The sequence below is a fragment of the Musa acuminata genome, chromosome BXJ2-6, assembly GCF_036884655.1.
Source record: "Musa acuminata AAA Group cultivar baxijiao chromosome BXJ2-6, Cavendish_Baxijiao_AAA, whole genome shotgun sequence".
Lineage (NCBI taxonomy): Eukaryota > Viridiplantae > Streptophyta > Magnoliopsida > Zingiberales > Musaceae > Musa > Musa acuminata.
In genome coordinates this window covers 6,370,557-6,383,413 of record NC_088343.1, presented here as the reverse complement: position 1 = coordinate 6,383,413, position 12,857 = coordinate 6,370,557, and the positions used below count along the sequence as shown (strand labels likewise).

General features: G+C 38.9%; 2 protein-coding genes across 4 annotated transcripts; one reads left to right on the top strand and one right to left on the bottom strand.

The window, feature by feature from the left end:
- LOC135614462 (protein SIEVE ELEMENT OCCLUSION B-like) lies at positions 1-3,093 on the top strand. The gene is made up of 6 exons (XM_065111859.1): positions 1-577; positions 660-764; positions 838-1,286; positions 1,356-1,465; positions 1,540-2,165; positions 2,247-3,093. Exons 1-6 carry the CDS (start codon positions 386-388, stop codon positions 2,862-2,864), a joined length of 2,100 nt encoding a protein of 699 aa, XP_064967931.1. The 5' UTR covers positions 1-385; the 3' UTR covers positions 2,865-3,093.
- Positions 3,094-5,133: 2,040 nt separating this feature from the next.
- On the bottom strand, positions 5,134-12,380 carry LOC103987146 (protein SIEVE ELEMENT OCCLUSION B-like). 3 transcript variants are annotated; one of them, XM_065111858.1, is made up of 7 exons: positions 12,128-12,380; positions 11,821-11,933; positions 11,258-11,744; positions 10,980-11,066; positions 8,336-8,463; positions 7,568-8,041; positions 5,134-5,913 (listed from the first exon to the last, which is right to left on the bottom strand). In XM_065111858.1, the coding sequence occupies exons 1-7, from the start codon at positions 12,378-12,380 to the stop codon at positions 5,302-5,304; spliced, it is 2,154 nt and encodes a 717-aa protein (XP_064967930.1). In that variant the 3' UTR covers positions 5,134-5,301. The 3 variants fall into 3 exon arrangements, with proteins under 3 accessions (XP_064967930.1, XP_009403631.3, XP_064967929.1); XM_009405356.3 differs by having other exon boundaries at positions 10,980-11,085; positions 11,292-11,744; XM_065111857.1 differs by having other exon boundaries at positions 10,980-11,085; positions 11,292-11,744; positions 12,141-12,251.
- Positions 12,381-12,857: the final 477 nt, after the last annotated feature.

Genomic DNA, 12,857 nt, shown 5'->3' with positions numbered 1-12,857 from the left:
ACTATTCTTAGGCCTCTTCATCTTCTTACCAAGCTGATGCAGAGCTTGTTCATCTCCATGGATGCTCGAGGTTGCTCTGCGCATTAGCTTAGGGAATCAGGAGGCTTCGCTTTAGGACTGTAAAGGGCAGCTCAGGTGCCCCACATGCGCCCAAATCTATCGAATAGTCTCGTGCCTTAAGGATCTTTGCGAAGCCCCGGCCGTGAAGCAAGGTAGTCGGTTCATTGGAGCTTTAGGGTCCAAAGCAGCTGTTCCGCTGCCATCTTTATTCTGTGTGTTTCCTTGTGCTCTCTCTCTCTCCCCTCCCTAGCTACTATATATACGTGTGTGTTCCGGCAATTGCACTCCACAGCCACCTCGAATTTGGTCCTCGTTGTCCTCAGCAATGGCGTTGACGACAGCAGCGAAGACGCACATGATCAAGGCGGATCGCCACCTCTTCTCCTCTTCGGACGATAGCGTGGTGATGAAGCAGATCCTCGCCACCCACTCCCCCGACGGCCGGGACATCAATACGCGCCCCCTCTTGCGAATCGTGGAGGACGTGCTGCAGAGGGCTACGCCTACCGTCATCGTGGTACTCTCTCCTTTTGTCATTTAGACCCATCTTCCATGTTGCTTGATCCAATCTTGTGTGTTCTTGATCCGGCATTGAGCAGACGCCACAAGCGCAGCTGGAACCGGTGGACGACAAGGCGCACCATGTTGAGGTCGGCGGCATGCTCGAAGCGCTTGCGTACACCATTCACAGGATTTCATGCGAGGTAATAGTTGCTTCCTGCTGCTGCTTTTCTTTCTCGACGTGATCTAATTAAGCTGCTGAACGATGTGTGATAGATTACCTGCAAGTGCTCCGGCGGCGGCGATGCGCACGGGACGACGCTGGTTCTGCTCAACTCGCTGGCGAACTACACTTGGGATGCGAAGGTTGTGATAGCCCTCGCAGCGTTTGCCGTGAGCTATGGAGAGTTTTGGCTCACCGCCCAGCTCCACACCATCAATCCTCTGGCCAAGTCCGTCGCCCTCCTCAAGCAGCTGCCTGACATCCTGGAGCACACCGACGCCCTCAAGCCCCGCTTCGACACCATCAACAACCTCATCAAGGCAATGCTGGATGTCACCAAGTGCATCATCCAGTTCAAGGAGCTTCCGTCCGAGTACATTTCGCCTGACACCCCTGCCATGGCCATGGCCCTAGCGCACGTCCCCACCGCTGTCTACTGGACCATCAGAAGCGTCGTTGCTTGCGCTTCTCAAATCGTTTCCCTCATTGGCCTCGGTCACGAGTAAGCTCTATCCCTTCCTTCCATGAAATGCCAAGTACATCAGCTCATCCTTCTTCCCTTGATTCGCAGGTACATCAGCTCCACCAGTGAAGTATGGGAGCTCTCGAGCTTGGCCCACAAAGTTGGCAGCATTCATGGGCACCTCACCAAGCAACTTGATCTGTGCAATCGACACATCGGTAAACGATTCTCGGATCAGCTTCTGCTTAGAATCAAGTATGGGTAGAACCCAAAGCGATTGCTTTCGATTCAGGTGAGAAGAAACACATCGAAGCTTACCAGACCCTGGTGCGGCTCTTTGAGACTGTACACATCGATAACTTGAAGATCCTCCGGGCGCTGATCTCTTCCAAGGATGATCTGCCCCTCATCGACGGCTCCACGAAGAGAAGAGTCAGCGTCGACGTGCTGAGGCGGAAGATCGTGATGTTGTTTATCTCCGACCTCGACATCATCCACGAGGAGCTCTTCGTTCTCATACAGATCTACAACGAGGCGCATCATGGGAAGGTCGACCGCAGCTACGAGGTCGTCTGGCTGCCGGTGACCGATCGCCACGTCCCGTGGACTGCTGCCAAAGAGGAGACCTTCAACCGCCTGGCATCCAACATGCCGTGGTACTCGCTGCACCACCCCTCGCTACTAGATCCGGCGGTCATCAAGTACATACGGGACTTGTGGCACTTCGACAAGAAGCCATTGCTGGTGGTGCTGGACCCCCAGGGGAAGGTCGTCTGCCCTAATGCCCTCCACATGGTGTGGATCTGGGGAAGCCAGGCGTTCCCCTTCACCAGCAACAGAGAAGAAGCTCTTTGGAAGGAAGAATTATGGCGACTCGAGTTCTTGGTCGACGAAATCGATCCTATCATGCTTGGATGGGTACGAATTAGCTGCTCACCCAGCGCGACATCATCTGTGCAGTATTAATTCATCGGCACTTTGCTCTGTTTGATTCCACAGGTAAAAGAAGGGCGCCATGTTTGCCTGTACGGAGGAGAGAAGATCGAGTGGATAAGGGAGTTCACGAATGTGATGAAGCGGGTGTCGCAGGAAGCCAATATCCCCATCGAGATGGTGTACGTGGGAAAGAGCAACCCCAAGGAGCGCGTGAAGAAGGCCATCAACGTGATCGCCAACGAGAAGCTAAGCGGGTACTGGCAGGACCCGGTGATGGTGTGGTTCTTTTGGGTTCGGCTGGAGAGCATGTGGCACTCCAAGATGCAGAGCGGGCGGACCATCGACAACGACCCCATCATGCGGGAGGTGATGACGATGTTGAGCTTCGACGGTAGCGACGACGGGTGGGCCATCATCAGCCATGGCTCGATGGACATGGTGAAGTCCCACGGTAGGAAGATCATCGACTGCCTCCTGCAGTTCGACTCCTGGAAGGGGAGTGTGCAGGAGCAGGGCTTCGTCCCCGCGCTCACCGGCGCGCTGGAGCCCTACCACACCCATGAGCACTGCACCCGCCTCATCCTCCCGGGCGACACCGGCAGGATCACGGAACAGGTGGTCTGCGCCGAGTGCAACCGCCCCATGGAGAAGTTCGTGCTCTACCGCTGCTGCAACGACTGAGTACGCCGCCTGCCGAACCCTGGTTTCCTGCCATGGCAGATCATCAGAAGCTCGGTCGAGTAGGAAGGATCCAAATAAAAGTGTGTGAGAGAGAGCGCTTGCTGCTTCTTCATCGTTCTGCAAGTGCAGTATCGTACGTCCATTTGAGTTGCTTATGATTGTGCTGTTCCTTTCTTGGCTGTCAACCTTTCCTTTATCTTAAATAAAAATAACTACTTATCATTGTTCATCTTATCTGTTAGTTAACTTCTTCTTCTTCCTCTTATCTAATTCCTTGGCCTCGATTACATTGGAATACCAAAAAGAGAGATCGAAAACTGTCTACATTGCACTGTTACATGCATCATGAATGTATATGTTATCTATAAATTAATGGGTAAATTTAAAAAAAAAACTAATAGTTTTAAGAAATTCTCTTAGAGCATCTTTATATTAAAAAAAAATTATCGATCATTTTATCCTTTACTTTTATCTCATCTATCGTCACCTCCTCCTCTACCCTTAGTCATCTCTACATTCGACTATATGTCATTCTCATCCTATCATTCTTATCGTCGTATTGACGAAGAACAAAAACGAGGGACAAAGACGATGATCGATAAAACGAAGGATAATGGGAATGCATAGAAGAAAGTGGATGATATAATAAGAAGTAAAAAATTATTTTTTAGGAAGAAAGATGCACTATGATGAAATTTTTCAAAACTAACTATTTTTTAATTTTTAGTTAATAGGAGGCAAATAGGTTATTTTATAATTCCCACAAGGCAGATAAATATATAGTTAACATTGGAGGGTATCGAAGGGAATTAAACGGCAAACGTACGTATCGGCCGCTTGCTTTGGTGGTCATTTATCGGCACCAACCCGAGATTGTGGCCGCACCAAAAGAGCGCCGTGAAATCTGTGATGGAAGCAGGCAACTGGGGATCTCGCTCCAAGATTGCCCTCAGCTGCGTCGATTCTTGATTTGTGCTTCCTTTCCCCCGCACACAATGTTTTCGGCCGCCCTTTCCCCTTGCTGGTTAATCCGACGCTGCTCGTCGATTGAGATTGCGGCAACGATGTCGGTAGGATTCGTACTCGGAGATCATCTTTAACTACATGATTCGAAGGTACGCCGCCACCCTTATGTTGAGTTTAGAAGGAGGCACAATTTGGATGGCGCTTCTTCGTCTCACCTCTGTTCTATCGCAAATAAACCTAACAAAAACTAGTTTTTCTTTCCTCCTTTTCCCCTTGTTAACTGCTATGTTTCGCCATCACCTACATTTTGCATTGCCCCTATGATTGTTTAGTTTTTAAATTTGGAGTTTTAAATTTGTGTTTAAATCTGACATTTAAGTGAATAATGCAGTCATGCTGATCAATTGTGAACTTTAAGACAATGTAACACAACAGTTAATTTCAGTCAAGGAAAGCCCTAACAGATTTTTAAGGGTATGGCTTGGGAATCAGAGTTGACTCTTTTTTGCTTTGTGTTTGACTATACCTTGGATCAACACTCTGCACATGACTTTGAGCATGAAAATAGGGCTTACAGACTTCACCTCGTTAGGATATTGTATTACCTGATCTGTCTAGAACTGGTCTGGAAGCTGTGGACAAGGATATATGTTTTATGGCATCTAGCATCATTATTGACATCATTAGGTATTCAACAGGGTTTCATTTGGGTGTCTATATACTATTGTTTTCATTTTTGGTCAGGGTCTTTGTTAGTGGGGGGCACCATCTTTTAAGAGTTTATCGAAGAGCTGCTCGATACATCTGATTTCCTGGTCCTTGTAGAGCGAAAAAAGGAAAAAGAATTTCACGTTCTTCTTTTAAGGAAGGGAAATCCACTCTAAGTTAGTCCTTGTGAAATTTGTGCCCACCTATATATGACCTAGATAACTTTCATGTGGAGAATTACTCCATTATAGTCGAAAAGCAAGATCTTATTCATCAAAGATATAATGGCAGATAGATGTGATTTTTCATCTTCATCCAACTTATAGGCGCCAAAGGCATAAGGCTCAGGTTTCATGCTTAAAATTGTTGAAGTTCATGACATAACTTCAGATAAAAATTGGGCTACTATGCGGATCACCTGCTGCTTTGTAGTTATCTTTTGTACCTTTATGAGAATGAGTAGCCAAAATTTAAGTGTACATAAAGTGCGGCTTTAGTAAAATAAAGAGGAAAAACAAATTAAGGTGTAGTTGAAATAAGTGACCAAGACTATCTTTGTAGGTATCTTAGAGTTCATTAACAGAAACAAGTGGATGGACAAGATGTAGGTCAAGGAATTAAAAGCTGGTTACATGAAGTGGTTCATTTCTAAAATTGACCTCAAGTACCCTAACCGAAAAAAAAATAGTATGTAAGATAATTGTAAGACTGTAATACCATGCACTCTTTATTGGTCAAAATTTTGAGCAGTTATGAAACAACTTCAACATGCCCCACATTGATACATGACGTGCCGCTCCATGAGAGACTTACATTTCTTGCAAACTGCAACTCCATCTGAACTCTCTGAAAATGGAGTTATGATAGAGTAATCACAGGGTTCTGTGGTCGAAGAAGGATCAAGAGATTTTCTCAAGGCATTCAAGAATCCCTGCTTTCTAACTCTTTCACCCCATAATTGAAAATGTGATAAATATTCTAACACTTCATTCCCTACAAGCTTAAAAATTTCAGTTGATGTCCCTTCACTTACAAGTAGCCAACCTGTACTTACTGAATCATAGGTCAACAAGGAATTGATCTCTCTTGTAATAAAATCAGATTCAATTGCATAACCAAGTCGCAGCCTTGAACTCTGCATGCTGTCCAAACGTAACCAAAAGATGTTAATATTTATATGTGACAAGTATTTACTTAGTTCTTCGTCCATGACTCTTGTTAATATATTTCTTGTTTGCTCAAAATTTTTGCTTCCAACATAGATAAGCTCTACTCGAATTCCAGCTTCACTGATGTCCTTCATTCTTTTGGTTAATTCTCGAACCCATCCTAAATCATTACTTCCATAAAGGCAAATGATTTTTCCATCTTCCATCTGAAAATAGTTTGACATTGTTAGTGGACAATAAAAAGATGTAAATAATTGTCAACTTGATGTATATTGATAGTTAGGGAACAAATACTCTGTAAAGTTAAATGTCAAACTTTATATGCTAAAGTACAACACAAAATAAGGTATACTAACATAGCAGAGCCAACTACATTTCATTTTTACTTTTGCCATAGCATTTAGTAGGTTGTATGTTGTTTTTCAATTTAATATTATCATATTTTTATGACTGTTCAATCAAATGAAATTTGTAGGCATTGATATTGACTTGTAGAATTAATTAAGTGTATTTGACTCATTCAAATAAAATATTTGGGATGAATGAAAATTGAGAGTTTCATTTTATCTGAATCGTGTTTCTTCTTCTAAGTAAGATAAATGATAAGAATATGTTGTTTGCTCAGATATAACTGAAGGATTTAAACAAATTGTATAGTAGTTACATCACTTTCTTTTACTATTGCTGAATTATGTAGTCTTCATCCTATGTAAAATAGGGACATCTATCTAAAATGCGAAACTGCAATGTAGTCTATGACATTATATCCAATTGTCTAAAGAAAGGCACGAGATCACTTTAATAATATACCAAAGTCTAATTGTCTAAAGAAAGAAAGGCTTGAGATCACTTTAATAATACCATTTTGTTAATAAAATAATCTTTGCATTATGAAAATGGGCATTATTTTATGTTTGTATGTTAGTGACATATCATGAAACAGAAACATGCTAAACAAGTAATTATATACTTTGGCTTTTCTTCTTCTTAGTAAGTTAGTTGTAAATTTCAAGGGTATCCTGCTTTCTAGTGTATGTCATATCTTTTTACCTTAGTGAAAACAACACATACTAAATTTAACATGGAAAAAGTCCTGATAATTTTAAAATTGAACATGGTTCATGGTTCCTATTGATTTCAGCATGATACGCGTGATTCATATTTGTACTGTCTAAGACCAATTTAATTTTTGTCAATTTCTAAGCCTTAATAACCAGAAATTGATCAAGGTTCTCTAGAATCTATCAAACTCAAATGAACTTTACCTGATTTTGACCAATTTTAGCCAATTTGATAATCTCAAAAGAAGGGGAAAAAAAAGGAAGAATAGGAGGAGGGAAATGAGAAAAAGATAAGCTAACATAGAGGAGAAGAGGTAGAGGGAGATTTAACAAGACTTACTAGACAGCATAAATAAATATTTAAATATTCATGATTTGTTCAGGCATTCTATTTTATACAGAGCTTAATGGCAGAGAAAAAGGTCTACGTAGTCAAACCCAAATAGCTTGAACATTATAGCTTGTTATTGTTATTTTTATTGAATTATATCTTGTTGATTGGATCGATCAATCCTATCAATCCGAATCATGTGCCCTTCCTAGCTGACCTTGAGCCTGATGAAACTTTGTTCATCATGAATTTGACAATGCTAGTGAGGAATATGGTACATTAGATTTCTTGGTAAGGAGATACTACAAAGTGTGAGATATTATTACATTAGATTTTATATGTTTCTTAACTCAAACAAATGAAAAGTTAACTTATTAAACTTATATTCAGAAAGGAATAGTTTGTAATGCATCTTAGAGGAAAGGGGATCAATATCATCTTAGTTTGTAATGTAATTGAGAAGCTTACCCAGTAGGATAAAAGGGGATCAATATCATCTAGTAGAAGGTTCATTGTCCAACTTTGTTCTTCCCAAAGCTCCCTTTCTCGTGAAATTGTAAAGGGATAAGCTTTCGGTCCCCAAATTGCTATCATATCAAATGCATCTAGTGACAGTACCTTTCCATAAGAATCTAAGACCACCATCATTGGGTCTCCTTTGAAGTGCCATACTTGTTGTATAAATTTCATAACTGATGGGCTTACTTTCGAAGGTTCACTTATCGAATACCATGGTATCATGTCTGCTATTTGATTGTGTGTTCTCTCTCCAACTTCTGCTGAGAAGTTAATTGGAAGCCAAACAATCTCATAGGGTTCCTCTGACGTGGTAAGTGATTTGTTTCGTGACTGTTGTATAATAAGAAGAAGCTTTTCTGGGTACTCGTCCATCCTTGAGATGAAGATTATAACAACCTTATTTTTCAACACATCCACACCAACCTGGTAATCACCCAAAGAAAAACTACAAAAAGTTACTAACAGAGAAATTCAGTTCAAAAATACTTGCAACCAACAATTAGATTTAAGTGCCCCTGAAATAGTGCACAGGTTCAGCATGTGTTTGGCTAGTTGTGCTAGTTCAAAGATGATTAATTTAAAATGTCAATTGAGTTCCAATTTTACATCCAGAATACTTCTCTCTCCTTTGTTAGGAATGTAAATCACACAATCAAATCTAATAGCACAATTTTATAGGAAGAAGTAAACTTAGCTGTAGGTCTGACTTGAACTAACCTTTTTCTGTGAGAAAGAATCTCTGAGTGGAAAATCATCCTTTAGCGCAAACAATGTGTAGAGAACATCATGGTTGTCAACATGGACCTCCTCAAACAAGTTCAAGAGCCTCAAATACACTTTTGACTCTTCGTAACAAAAAGAAGGATAAGTATCACAACATAAATTATCAGAAGGTTTAAAAGAAACTAAAACTACGTATTCAGTTATTTACTAATTACTCTTTTGTGTAAAATGAAAATCCAAGTAAAATGCTATTCTAAAATATAGCCTCTAGTTAGACTTAGTTTTCCTACATATTCTATCGGAGTTGAATGGTACAACCTATCTGATGATATTTGAACTGACCACTTTAGAATAACAATAACAACAACGAAACCATAAGTTCCAAATATTTGGGGTCGACTGCATGGATCTTTTGTCGACATTGCAATATATAAAAAGTCATATGTTTAGTTAAGTTTAGAGTATTTAAATTTTTATTTATAGTTTTTTTAAAGTTCTTTTAGGTCTTTCTCTACCTTTTCTCATATCACTAACATTAATGATTTCACCACTTCTGAATACTGCGTCCAAAGGTCTATAAGCATATGTCCTTATCATTTTAAACGATTTTCTTTTATTTTATCCTCTATCGTAGCGATATCTAATTGTTCACGAATAAAAGTATTTCTTTTCCTATTTTTCCTAATATCTCCATACATTTATCTCAATATTTTCATCTTAGCAACACAAACTTTTTGTATATGTTGTTTTTAATATAAAGGGATTACCATAAATAATATTTTTTGTTCAACTTAGATGACTTGATCAACATGGATTACAGCTACCATAATTTTAATACTCCATGAATTAGCCATGTTTAAGTCATATATCCTTTGTATCTATTGAATTCTATAATTTTCGTTCAATATACTTCTATTCATGCAGTAATGCATTCCTATAACTGCCAAGGAAATTCTTTTTACAAAGGAAACTCTTCTTATTTTATTATTTTATTGTTATTAACTACATTAGCTTCTTGCTGCATGACAATCATCTATCAAAAAGGAGGATCATGAAAATGCATCTTAGATCATCTAGTTAAGTATTTTCATACCCGTATAAAGTAAACATTTCTAAAACTACTATTTGCAGTTCCAGCCACCATATTGTAGCAATATCGAGTCTAAGAAGACCTAATAATGCACTAATATGGCAATTAATAAATGTCTTTCTACATGCTAATGTTCTCAGTTACTTCAGTTTTGCATCATGATCAGCAAAACTTACAATCTTACAAAATTGATAAGTTGTGTGATTAGAGCATGTGAGGTATATTTATATTTCATGCTTCATATTTAGCAAATAGACTTCTATAAACATATTTACTTGCATTAGTAAAATTTGGTCAATTAAAAAGTGGTTACTTTTAGCTACAGGATCTGCTACTATGAGATGGTAGGTTGGTTATATTTATCATGTTGGGGCCATTTTCCTAAATTTTATGAATCACTTTAGTTTGAGAAAATATATTTCTCATGGACATCCAATATATTTGCGTAGGTCATATGTTGTAGCATTATGCTAATCGTGAAATGGGAGAGTACAATAGATAGGGATTTTGCAAAAATAGCTCAATGGAAAGGAAGAAAGGAAAGGAGCACCTGAAAATGGGACGTAACAAAGGTGGAAGGCAGCAGCAAAGACCAGAATAACAGCAAGACCATTAGAAAGCTTGACAAAAAGAGATGAAAATTGACTAACTACAAATACTGCGAGAAGCCGTAGAACAAATAATATTGTCGAAAGCCATATAGTGCTTTTCACTTTTTTTCAATAAATAAAAAGTTTCTCCTCTATCATTCAATCTCTTTTCAATAAATAAGAACTCTTTCACTTATGCAGACACTTGAATCCGTTTCTTCAGATGGGTGTAATAATTAATGTAAAACAAAAAAATGTGCAACTTATAGAGGCATGTCTAGTTGGTTACCAAGTCTCGTGATGAAAGAAAGTCTAGGGGTTGACAGAAAGTGCAAATTTTGAACCTTCATACATCTTATGCCTAGGTGTGGCATTGACTTATGCTTGTATGGTGTTACTACATTCTGATTCATGTATCTTGTTATGGTTAAGGTTTTAAATATTTGTGAAATATACTGTAAAAGAAATATAGAGATGAAACACAAGGCTGGGTTTGGATAACTATTATGGGGATGCAAATTATAAAATATCCTGAAGCCAACAAAAAAAAAAGAAGTAATCCATTACATGAGGCTTCCATCAATATAAGATACAAGAAAAATGCAATCTTACTTTTCTAACCTTTATAAGGAAACAGGTTCTTTATGTTAAGTGCTCTCAATTTATTCCTTCAAAAGTCCTACGGCTACTATGTGGGCATCTAGAAGTCCTTAATGTCAATGGATTAAAATTTTCATAAATCAATCATGAAAAATTGTATAGTTGATCATATCAGGGAACAATTTTATGATACATGTTCTTCCTGCCATAGATTGGTCATGTAGATTATATAAGTTAATTTTCTAGTTCATTTCTTTTCATATGAGACATTATAGAGTATGTATTGACCAATTGACATAGTAAAACTCTTCTATTACTCTTTTCTGGTATTACTGCTCAAATCGGAATAATGTATTACCAATTTGTTGATTGAAGGCATCAAACTTCGTACTTAAACCAGCATATATGTAGGTGATCTTTTGAACTAAACTCCAAAGTTCCCATGCTGCAGGCATAGCCTTTGCCTGAAATTTTGATTTGAAGCCATTAGCATTCATCTTATTTCATACTGCTGCATCATTGAAAACCAAGGTGAAGGTAGGCAAATATTTAATAATAAAAACTAGATAGTTTTACTTAAATAAATCAGTGCGATCCTGATCAGTCTTCTATAAAACCATTTATCACTTTTAAAACTCAGATGTATCAAGTTTAGGGGAAGAATACTCACTCTCTCAAATCTCGAAGCTATCATGCTAGTGATCTGGGAAGCACATGCCACTGAACTTCTGATTACCCAATAGGAAGCTATATGGATTTGGGTCTTCATCATAGCCATAGCATCATAATCTAAGGTTACGTACTGCAGCGGAAGTATTTCAAACTCCATCACACATTTTGTCACACTGACCATTTTCTCAAGAAGATATCTTAAAGCCTTGGAGCGGTGGTTCAACATGATAGTAAATTTTGTACTGTCACTCATTCCCTTGATTGCTGCCAGTGAAAAGGCAAGAGGATTGGTGAGACATAACTGTGCAATGAGCCAATACTTTCCATAGCTTGATGCTAATGCTGCAAGAACTATGGCAAGCTTTGTACTCCAGCGATGTTTTTCCAGCAACTCCAACACAGCATTTGTGGTTGCATCGGAAGGTTGATCTGCAGCACTATGCTGCAGCATCTGCAAATAAGATCATTTAGAAATGTATCAAATTGCATATATATATTTCATATATGGAAATAAGAGCATGATTTACTTCACATGACATGTGATGGACTGTCATTCCTAGTTCTTTTACAGTGCTGAGAATTTTGGCATTCTGCTTGCTTCTGCTGTCCTCTTGGACTGCTTCTTTGCATGACTTGATTCCTGGAAAAAAAAGTCTATCAGTAACATAGCCTTATAATTCAGTAAATAGCTTTGACATTTTATGGATGTTTCTTATCTAATAATTGTGCACTCAACAAATATATTCTTATCCAAAATTGTCATTCACTATTCTAGAGGCATTGGTTTTAGAAAAACTACTCAGAAATTGCAATAGAAAAGAAGATAGACTGAACCAGTAGTTAGTACACTTGACATTTTGATGTTGAGAAATATGTCCTCTGTCAGATCAAGCAATGGAGCCGAATCAACTTGATGATCTTCTGGCGCATGTTTTTGAATAATCTTCTTCATCAAGATGTCTTCGTACTCGGATAGGATGTCATCTGAACTAATTTGAGACTGCATCATGCAAATCATTTGGGACGATATACGATATTTGTGGAGTCTGGAATTTTCAGCACCATGGTCGTATATTAATAGGGTCATGACTTGATGGTTCTTTGGTACAGGAAAGAATTGGATTCACACAAGATTTGGGAGTTCTTGGAATCTGCTTTTGTCAGACAAGTAGCATTATTCACTTCCTCTTTATCTTTTACTGATGTCGTTTTAGGCCATGTGTTGTAGTGTAAAACACTTGTTCAGAAAGACCTAAAGTGTAATATCTGGAAAGTAGCTAAGCATGTGAGGTGACTGATACTTCTGAAACATAGAGGCTGAAATGAGCCTGCTATGAGTGAGATTGATATATATTGTGGCTTCTTGGTTGGTTTGCTTCTTTGGAATGCCCAATAATGAAGCCATATGAGAATAAAGAAAGTTAAGGCAAAAGTGAGAGGTTGCTTAAAAGATGGATGATGCCAGTACTTAGCTAGTCTTCTTTACATGCTTTATAAAATTCCATGATCACCTCTTTAACCGACATATTGAGTATGACCTTCACCCTTATTCAAGGTAGCATCT

Excerpts from the sequence above, each read along its gene's own strand:
- LOC135614462 (XM_065111859.1), top strand. The coding sequence starts at position 386 with ATGGCGTTGACGACAGCAGCGAAGACGCACATGATCAAGGCGGATCGC. Across the intron at positions 578-659 it reads CTACGCCTACCGTCATCGTG|ACGCCACAAGCGCAGCTGGA; the intron begins GTACTCTCTCCT and ends GGCATTGAGCAG. Across the intron at positions 1,466-1,539 it reads TCTGTGCAATCGACACATCG|GTGAGAAGAAACACATCGAA; the intron begins GTAAACGATTCT and ends CTTTCGATTCAG.
- LOC103987146 (XM_065111858.1), bottom strand. The coding sequence starts at position 12,380 with ATGACCCTATTAATATACGACCATGGTGCTGAAAATTCCAGACTCCAC. Across the intron at positions 11,745-11,820 it reads TCCATCACATGTCATGTGAA|ATGCTGCAGCATAGTGCTGC; the intron begins GTAAATCATGCT and ends TCTTATTTGCAG. Across the intron at positions 8,042-8,335 it reads ATTCTTTCTCACAGAAAAAG|GTTGGTGTGGATGTGTTGAA; the intron begins GTTAGTTCAAGT and ends GGTGATTACCAG.